The sequence below is a fragment of the Balaenoptera physalus genome (assembly GCF_965194825.1).
Source record: "Balaenoptera physalus genome assembly, chromosome: 10".
NCBI lineage: Eukaryota > Metazoa > Chordata > Mammalia > Artiodactyla > Balaenopteridae > Balaenoptera > Balaenoptera physalus.
Genome location: NC_138889.1, coordinates 50,132,938 through 50,143,681, shown reverse-complemented (window position 1 = coordinate 50,143,681; position 10,744 = coordinate 50,132,938). Strand labels below are relative to the sequence as shown.

Below are 10,744 nucleotides of genomic sequence, written 5' to 3'. Positions count from 1 at the left end.
AACGGGGAAACAAATCACATGGCTACCTAGCTCTTGATTTCTCCAGTGCCCATCTGTATGATACCCTAGTCTTCTGAAAATGGATCACTTCTCCCTGGCCACAGGGTGGACACATAATCCACACAGGGCCAAGCATAAGATCTTACCCTATCCATTCCTGGCTACCGTGAGTGGTCCAACAGGTGGGGACGTGACCCAAGCCTGGCCAGTTTCTCCCAGAGCTCTCTCAAGCTGAATCCAGGAAAGAGAAGTGCTTTAGCTGAGAGCTTGTGATGCTGGAGCTGCCTGCCCCTGAGGAAGAGGAGAGACAGTATCTGAGTTCCTGGTTCCAGCCCACGAGTCCCCAAAGTAATCTAGTTCCTGTAGTACTTCCTTAATTCTCTGGGCTAACAGTTTATTTCCAATAAATCCCCCTTTTGGGCTTATTTCTGGTTGGGTTTCTGGAAAAAGAAAAAGAGCCCTAAAACATGCAGTTCAAGGAAATGCCTCCAGTTTAAGAAAATAAAAAAACTCAGCAGGGACTTTGCCTAAAAATCCCACTGGATGAAAAGTCTGTCAACTTGAGTTCACCAAAGAATTCAGGTTGCCTACACTTTATAATGCATGAAAATCCCATTTAGCCTTCCTCTTGTAGCCAAGTGAGATTAAAGCTTTTATATTTTTTTTTTGGAAAAACAATGTGACACGACATCCCCTTGGATGACCCAAGGCAGTTGGAAGTTCTGTGGGCAGATGCAAGGATGGTTCTATTGTCCCCTCTGGTGTTTTGGGGATCTGGGGATGGGGAAGGTGGGCATTCCTAGTCCTAGATGGGGAGATACTAGAACCCATCTCATTCATGCTTCATAGCTGGCTGGATGCTGGCAGATGGCTGAGCAGGTAACTGGAAAAAGGGCTGAGAAAGTAGCTTGTAGTATGAAGTGGCAGGAGCTGGAACAGGATTTTCACTTCTGCTATGGCTCTAGCCGACCTTGGAGGTGTGCCTCCTTTCACCTCATCTTGTCCCTCCCTGCAGCCAGAACAGGAAGAGGAAATACAGCTAGATTAACCACCCTCCTAAAAGACCTTGAGAGACAATGAGGGAAGGGCATTGTTTTAGGTTAGTTGCTCTTACTGGCCAGTGGGTCGAAGGTTCTCGCATCTGTTTCGGGGAAGGGAGGCAAGCACTCCAGATGTTTTCAATGACATTCGTTAGATACCTGTTGTAAGATCTCACCCTCCCCTCACCATCCAGGCTTCCCCCAGGCTGTATTAAATCAGGGCTTGTTTTGCGAATGGAGAGCTAGTGGGGTACTAAGGGGGAGTAATGCTTTATGTATTAAATGACCCAAAAATGTGTTTGTGGAAAACTTTAAGAATAAATGTTAATGTATCTTCAAAGCTTTTCAACTACTTTTTAAAAATAAAAGCTCTACTCTTAATAACATAGCTGAAGCTTCCAATTTAGAGGAAATGATGCCCAGAGTTGCAGTAAAGACTCTGGAGAAATATTAGCCCAAAAGTTCTTTAGCCTTGCTAGGGAATTTAGATTTTAGGGTTCTTAACATAAAGTATTTCATTTAAAACAAGAAGTCAGATTAATCTGACAATTAAATCATATAATAATTTATTCTAAGGGTTTTTACAAAATACTTTATGAAAATTATACAGACACAGGAAGTACAATATAATTTAACAAATTTCATTCTAATTAAAACTTTGTTGCAAGGCATGTCTGCGACCACTCTCATGCTGCTTTCATATAGCAGAGTTATAAGAAAAACAGAATCTCATATACGCAAGGTTTTTGTTTTATATACTGGCACTCTATTACAAAATACAGGCTTGAGACTTACCTTAGGAGAAAATTAAGCCCAAAACTAAATTCCACCTATGGCCAGCAGGTGGCACCAAAGCACATTTGGGACGTTAATACTGGGAAAAGGGAAAGTTTCTCAAGGCAAAAAATATACGCAGTAAATATAGTCTCATTGCCCTAACATGGAATTCCATTTTCAATAGAGATTACAGAGTAAATAGTTTTCTTATGAACAAATTCTTTATCATCACTGATATTCTGCCTTTTTTTCCCCTCGTAGGAGTATCTTTCAGTCACTCTTCTATAACCAACATTTTTTCAGTTCATGCAAGGGTTTTCAATGATCAAGTGGCAGGCCCTCCTAACTGTAGCACAAAACTGTGGTTTGAAACACATGGCGGTGGGACTTCCCTGGTGGTCCAGTGGGTAAGACTCCACGCTTCCAGTACAGGGGGTGTGGGTTCGATCCCTGGTCGGGGAATTAAGATCCGACAAGCCTTGTGGCACGGCCAAAAAATGAAAAAAAAAAAGAAAGAAAGAAACACATGATGGCAAATTTGAAAACTTTGTTCATTAACACTCCACATTTAATTATTTTTGGCAGCTTTTTCTTTGAAGCAGCAGCAATGGTTTGATTTTCTTAACTTTCTCAAACATCTTCTTTAATGTTGGAGTCACAAACACGTTACATATTTTGTTATCATTTAAGTCTCTTGGGCTTTGTAACCGAAGAAGTACATGCAGGTTGACTTTAACATGCTGTGTAGCATTTGTTATGGCAATAGATAGAAGGTGAGGCTCTCTGTCGACATAGTAAGATTTTTAAGATCAGATTCCACCTGTTTAGTAGTTTTCAGTGGAGGAGCCAGTGGACTTTGGGTTCACTTGGAAATCTTGGCAATCAACAGCATTCTGAGAGGCAGGGTTGCTTCAATCCAAGTGTTGGGGGAATTTACCATCTTTTCCCAGAGAGCAACTTCCTCTGAAGTAGAGTCCATCCAATCCACTTCAGTACCATAGCTTTTCCCTGGAAAAAAAGGGAAGCTTTGCATTTAGAAAGGAATAGCTCATTGGGAAAAACTGAGTCATTCTCTAATTATAATCACCAATGGAGACAGCTAGGAAGAGTTTTAACATCACCAGGAGGGCAGAGAAAGAACTGTTTAACCATCTGAGATATCCAATAATGGGACCCACCACAACTGGGATTATTCTCATTACTCTCAGAGTAATGATTTCTCTTCACATTCATATAAAAGGTAGATGAGAATCTGTCAGGTGCATAAGGGGATAGTAGGGAGGATTCCAGCATTGGGTTGGAAGTGACAGTAGGTGATCTCTAGGGAAGTGCAGTTACGGCTTTAGTGTCTAACAGACTCAATTTTGAATCTTGGCTCTGCCACTTATTAGCTCTGTTTCTTAATTTCTTGGAACATCAGTTTCTCTGGGGATAACATTAGAAACAACTCATAGAACTGCTGTGAGGATTAAATGAAATAGTGCAAATAAAGCACTTAGTACAGTGATCAGTGCTCCATAAATATTAGTTACTATTATTATGCAAAGCACACTTTTAGCCATGAAGGGCCATAAATGTTTTTTCAGGAAAGAGTAGTGATGAAGGCTTTTCTGGTTTCCCCCACAATAACTTAAGCTCTGTATGGACAGACATTGCATCCTGTTAGTCTTTGTATCCAGAGTCCTTGGCACACAGCCTGACATTCCTTCACTCATTCATTTCATTATACTTAACAGAAACAATATCTGTTTTCATTAGGAAGAAGCAAAACAACAAACCAACCAATCTCTAGTGTCTCCAGAAGCATTTGACTCATGGAGAATTAAAAATGTAACAAATGTTACCTGTTCCAAAGCCAATCCGAAGACCTCCCAAAAACTGGTTGCTTAATTTGTAATGGTCCCAGACGGTAAGCTCGACACAGGCTTCCGTCAGGTCCTCGGGCCTGAACCCATCATACACCATGGTGTGGTTGAAGACAGGGTTGGTGGTTTTCCCCACAGCTCTCGTCTTCTGGCGACTTTTCCTACTTGTATCTGGAAGGATGGTACTACAACAAAAGGAAACATTATTGTGAGAGCATTTTAATAAGACAGTAAACTCATGCTTTCAGTGTGCTTCAGCTACTGAGGATTGGCGAGAGGAAATGGAAGAAAAAAAGAGTGTAGAGAGATGGTGATGGTGATGGCGATAGTGGGGCATCCTGCTGGAAAGACTCTCTGCACCAGAGTGGACCACACTTTCTTGGAATCCTGACTCTGCCACTTAGTGGCTGTGTAGTGTAGGAAACTGATTTAACCTCTTAGACACTTGCTTCCTCATCTATAAAATGGGAATGGTGATGCCTACCTCAAAAGGTTAATATTAGAATTACATATTAAGCAAACAACTTAGTTCAGTACCTGCACTTAGCGTTTACTATGTAGCAATTGTTTGAGGATTCCTCTAAAATCTCTTCCTGATTATCTGTGATAGCCTAAGAAATCAGCCTTGGACAGAACTGAAAAAGAAGAGAAACCTCTCCAATTTGCTAGATTTGACTTTGGGAATAAATTATGTTACATATTTGCAATTATTTATATTTACTTTATGGTAATAATTGAAATTAATTTAACCTACCATGCCTCTTGTGAAGGCAAGAAGGGCCGGGACTAGTCTTGGAATGGGAGACTGACCTGAGCTGAAAAACTCATCAGTTTGACATCTATGAAGAATATGTATAGGGAAAATCATAAATAAGGTCATATAAACTTAAATAGCTACAACTGGTCCTCTGGTAGAATATATACAGATAAAATTAGTCAGAGAGAGTTAGGATGGCACAATAATATCTGTTTAGTTACTATTTACTAGATGCCAAGCATTTATATTACAACAGAGAAAAAGGCTGCAACTTAAAAACCCAAATTGTCTTCAGCTCTTATGAGCTAATTATTAATATGGGTCTATTTAGCAAATAACTTCCCAGGTATTTACAGACTGATGCAAAAGGCCTTTTGCAAATGGGCCACAAAACAGATGCTCCACAAAGGATCCAAGAGGTGTGGCATCACCATTAGCCATTTCATAAACTCTTTAGTATTGAATATTGTCCTCATCAGCAGATGTACCTCCTAGAAGACATTGTGTATCTGAGTATGTCATCTCTGGTTTCTATTGTATATATTCCCTCTTATCTTTATGACTTTAAAACTAAATGAAGTACTTCCCTGGTGGTGCAGTGGTTAAGAATTGCCTGCCAATGCAGGGGACACAGGACACAGGTTCAATCCCTGGTCCGGGAAGATCCCACATGCTGCGGAACAACTAAGCCCGTGCACCACAACTACTGAGCCTGTGTTCTAGAGCCTGCAAGCCACAACTACTGAGCCTGCGTGCCACAACTACTGAGGTCCGTGCGCCTAGAGCCCGCGCTCCGCAACAAGAGAAGCCACGGCAATGAGAAGCCCGTGCACCACAACGAAGAGTAGCCCCCCGCTCGCCACAACTAGAGAAAGCCCGCACGTAGCAGCTAAGACCCAATGCAGCCAAAAATAAATAAATAAATAAATAAATTTATTTAAAAAAAACCAAAAAGCAAAAAACTAAATGAAGCCTTGGAGGGGGTTCATGTCAAAGATCCCTCTAGCTCAAGTCGCCATTGTCTCAAGTTATTTCATTTATACCACGAATGATGACTTTCAGCATCACAGATACAGAAAAGTAAAACCAAGCAGCAAAGGCCAGGCTATTGTAGAACTGAGGGAGGAGAGTTATCAATGCTGTTACCATTTAACAAAAGAATTTAGATGGCTGCCCCTTAGCAGTGGTAGATCAAGGCATTCCTTCACCCAGATGTGCACTTCTCCAGTTGTAGGAAGCTTTTTACCTGTAACAGAAAAGAGAGAGAAAAAATGAAATTCCACTGCCACTCCTCTCTTGGCAGTACTGCATCCAAAGATGCCAACCTAAAAATGGTCTGACATAGTGACGCTAGCTAGTGCTTGATCATATGATCCTAGTTGATTGTATCTATTCTTAACTATATCTTTCATAGTCTGGCTATACTGAGCTCAGATAGCTCTATGAAAATAATTTAATTGATTCCAAGTACAGAGTATTACATCATTCTTTTTGGGTTTTGCTTGACTCAATGAGATCAATTATAGATATTAGGTATGTAAATCATCCATTTACAGTTATATTCAAAACTACTCAGTGAAATGCATATACCTTTCAAATATTATTACCAATATCAATTGGTGCTGATAGGAGGCATTTTAAACATATTTGAGTATAGAGTAACCTAAACAGGTACTGGTTAAGGTACAGTCACTCTTCTTGTTAGAAGGAGTTACAAATTTTATAGGACTATTGTATAGACACACATAAGAGCCAGTATTACAGACAGGGAATTACTGAGAAGTTGGCTTAGTCTGAAGTTGTTGTCTAGGTTGGGTGCACATGGATGGAGGAATACTACCGTATATTTCTGGATAGGTGGACCTAATCAGTCAACCAACCAGTATTTAATGGGCATCTATTATGTGCTCAGCCCTATGCTAGGAATGTCATTGGACATACAAGGAATACAGGAAATCTATGTCCTTGGGAGATGTTTACAGTTAAGCTAGAGAGAGAAACACAATAAAAACTATAAAAATGTAATATAAGAATGAAATGCAAAGTTATTACTGTAATGTTCTAGAAGATGATGTGATCAGTGAAGTAAAAACATTCAGGAAAAGTTTTAGGGAGGAGATGGGACTTCATCTAAGACTTGGATAGGCTACTGAAAGCACCTGAGTTTGCAACCCCTGATTTCAGTCCTAACATTCATATAGATTCTTAAGGAGGACAACTTGGGGAACTGTGTGGGAAATGAGAGGGGGGTTAGCACTCATTTCCTGACAGTCTCTTGCTCCTTAACTGTGCTGGAAACTGAGGCCCTAACATCAAGGATGCAATTAAAAATTTTGAAGAAAAAGCTTTCTCCCCTAATGAGACCTTGAGCATAGAGGACAAATGAGCTCTAATTTCTTAGGGGCTTCATATGAATTCTCCCAATTCCCACCTATGGGGGAAAAAAACACACCAGTTCCATTTGTATCACAGCACTATACAGGAAAGGCCATTCACGCTGTGCAGATACAAACTTTTGGGAGAGTGAGGTAAAAGTTAAAACAAGGGCTGTAAGCTGGACTGAAAAAAAAAATGAGAATTTTTCTCATAGAAACAGAAAATAGAATAGTGGTTACCAGGAAGGGGAACCTGGAAGCTGTGGTTTAATGGGTATAGAGTTTCAGATATACAAGATGAAAAAGTCCAGAGATCTGCTTCACAACATTGTAAATATACTTAACACTACTAATGGTACACTTAAAAATGGTTAAGAAAAATTTTATGCTATGTGTTTTTACAATAAAAAAAAAAAAGAAAATTTTGTAGTTTACAACTGTGGATTGACTCATTCGGTCTATACGATTACTAAATTAGTAAGTTTATTTAGGGCTTCACCTTTGAAAAACTCATAGAACTCAAAGAAATCCTTGAAGAGGGGAGGCATAAGGTAAGGATATAAATCTGGACAGAAAATCACTACATACCAGGCATTGGCTCTGGGACATACTGGAGAGCTAACTTCATTTCACCTCTGTTTTCTGCTTCAAAGGCAACTGGTGCCGTCTGGAAAATGAAGGAATGTCAGCAGGTATGAGACACAAACCATTTACCCTGTTTGTTGGTGCTCTGTTACAGGACCATATCTGCCTCATTTCTCAGATTAGGTATCACTCATGAGTGCCCTGGATTAAAATTTCCCTCCCCATCAGAGCTAGACTGTTGCTTTTATATCTGAGAAAGCTATATTGCATATCTTTGCGGGGTACCCAGAAAACATTTCAAGGCCTTTAGTTCAGAGAAATCAGAATGGCTTCCTTGGAGACAGGAGAGGTGTTCTGGGATGCTTTGGTTTTTATAAAAACACATACATTTTGTCAGTCATTCAGCCAGCACATAAAACAACTTATTTGTATTCTCTTTCTTTGAAGGAGTAAGAAGATTCAGGGTGGGGGTGGGCAAGGCGGGGGACAAATATTACATTTTCAAAGCTGCATTAACCTAATTATTTTAGACCAAATGAGGAGATGCCTGTAAGAATAACAAAGACTGAACAATAATTTTAAAACATATCTATTATAAGAGAGAGAGAGTTCTACTTTCAAATTCTGGTCTTTTAGAGCCTTATTTCCAAAACATGGCTACATGTCAGAAACACAAGGGAAGTTAGTTAAAAATGAGATGCTTTTGACAACTTCTGAGGAATTCTCATCTAGCAAGTCTTGGGTAGACCTAGAAATAAGTGCTTCAGGTGATTCTGATGTGATATTTTGGGACCATTTCTTAAGTGGAACTGTTTTACTGTGTAGATACTTAATAGTTTGTATTAATTGTATGTATCACTTGCAGCTACAATGGACTAGCTGGGATCACACCAACCCTCATGATGAGGATAAAAAAAAACTGGATTAAAAGAATCTATTTGAAGGTGATGAAGAATTATTACGATAGACAGGACTCAAATGGACAAGATGTTGGAGCCTGACATTCTCTGCTTTCCACTTTGAGGCATTGGCTGATTTTCGAGTAGTGCCAACTGAGAGCACAACAAGCCTAGCAGAAAGAGACTAAGAAGCTGAGCAGGGCCTCTCACAGTTCTGGGGAGGCAAAAACTGGCCAGCTAAGGAGAGATGGTCTCAGAAAATACTCTAGACCAGTAGTTCTCAAAGTATGGTCTCCAGGCCGGCAGCATCAGCAATGCCTGGGAATTTGTTAGAAATGCATATTCTTGGGCCAGATCTTACCAAACCAGAAATCCTTGAAACAGGGCCAGAAATCTATATTTTAATAAGTCCTTCAGGTGAATTGGATACATGCTAAAATTTGAGAACTACTACCTAGGTTTTCAGTTGCAACCCATGAAAGACCACAGCCTAGGAATATGGGCAAAGAAAAACTAGATCAGACCATGTGAAAGCCGAACCCCAGCTTCTAGTCAGTTCATTACCAGACTAGATTAAGGCAGTGTGTCCTTACTCTGTGTGTCAGATGCAAAAGTAAACCCTCTCAAATTATCCCTAGAATTTTTCATATGCAATGTCCAGCATGCTATAAAAAATGAACAGGCATATCAGAACAAAGGACCAAATGACCAAACTAAGATAAAAAATTAGATAAGAGAGACTCACAAATGTTTAAGATATTGGAGTTTTCAGATACACACTTTAAATAACTTTGATTAATAAATTCATAAAGATAATGTGAACATGGAGAATTTTAGCAGAGAAATGGAATCTATAAAAAAGAATGAAATGAAAATATAAATCTGAAAAGTATAATTGAGGACCTGTAGATGGGTGTAACAGCAGATTAGACACAGCAGATAAGAAAATTATTGAACTGAAAGATAGGTTAGCAAAAAGTAGCAGCCCAAAGAATAGAGAGGAGAAAAAAAAAAAAGAATAGAAAATATAGAAAAGAGCATAAGAAACATATGGGACAGAGTGAAAAGACATAATGATCCCAAACTATGGATAAGCATTCTGAATGAAAACGCAATTTTACAGCAGCTCTCTCCTGTATCCTAGGCCCCAAACCAACCAACCAACAAACCAAACAAAAAACTCTGCACTTACCTTCCGCTTTAGAGGGTACCACTTCAATTGTTTATTCTGTTTGTTATCCCAGTCCCAAGTTTCCAAATCAAGTTCCACTTCCCCTAGAAAACTATTGCGCTTAAATGTATCTCGATGCCAAACAGACAGGTTCAGTTTCTGTGTCTTTAAGATTTGCCTGTCGATTTTATACTGCAGTTCAAAGAAGGAAATTAAAGTGGTAAATAATATTATTTTATGCCAAAGTTATGACATAGAGATGAAGAAAAAAGTCATCTGGGTAGATCAGATTTTCTCATCTGTTAGGTTTCAAGTCTCAAGAATATTGCAAAGTCATCTTATTCTAAGTGTCTTGTTTCAAAGAGCTCAAATTCATCTTTCACAAAAGCTCATTTTTCTTTCCCCCTCTGGAAAAGCAAATGATGGCTCAAATATCATAGCCGGTAATAGCTCTCTAAAAACAAAAGCCAATTATTCAATTTTTACTGGATGTTTTTAGTTCTAACTAGATATAACATAAATCAAATTCAGTCTAAAAATACAAATGAAGTTTAATCCAATGGTCTGTTGTCTACCTAAGGACAAAGTATTTTTTTAAATAGACTTTACTTTTTAGAGCAGTTCTAGATTCACACAAAATTGAAAGTACAGAAGAGTTCCCATATATCACCTGTCCCATATACATACAACCTCTCCCACCATTATCCTGCAAGGACAAGATTATTTTTCAAGAAAAGATCAACCTGGTTTTTTTGGCATCCTAATAGTTTTAATCTAAAATGTAGTCAATCCTTGATTATATATAATCATGGAAGGGATAATAGTCTTTCTAATCTAAAAATAATCTCTACTTGGCTTTATGATATACTACTTGACTGTCCATTTTGGTTGTAGCAGACTTGCCTTTCTCTGAGTTTACCATTTAAACTAGCTGGCTTTTCCTGAGTATAGGGTTGAAGGAGCTGACCTAGAAATAGCTAGGGTGCTGAGGTATATCATAGTCAAATCATAATTAAAAACTTGCTACAGAAAATTCACCCATGGATGACTGAGGGTTAATTTAATGCTGCTCCTTTTCTCAGAGGATAACCAAATACTTGGACAGAATTTTCAGAAAGAGGGAATGAATAATACTTCTCATATTTGTAGTTTTAAATAATCTGTTACTCATGACTAAGGCAGCATAATAAAGTTTGAAGGAAAAAGGAATATGGGCATTTGAGCCAGGTATATTCTTCATTCATCTATCCATCCATCTATCCTTCCATCTCTAAA

General features: G+C 38.8%; 1 protein-coding gene across 1 annotated transcript in view; it reads right to left on the bottom strand.

Annotated features, from left to right (window-relative positions):
• Window positions 1-1,583: 1,583 nt before the first annotated feature.
• SYTL2 (synaptotagmin like 2) overlaps window positions 1,584-10,744 on the bottom strand; it is a 77,220-nt gene continuing 68,059 nt past the window's right edge. The window contains 5 exon segments of the mRNA XM_082410108.1: window positions 1,584-2,825; window positions 3,662-3,867; window positions 5,586-5,685; window positions 7,403-7,481; window positions 9,491-9,661. Of these exon segments, the coding sequence (XP_082266234.1) occupies window positions 2,680-2,825; window positions 3,662-3,867; window positions 5,586-5,685; window positions 7,403-7,481; window positions 9,491-9,661 (702 nt within the window). The 3' untranslated portion in view covers window positions 1,584-2,679.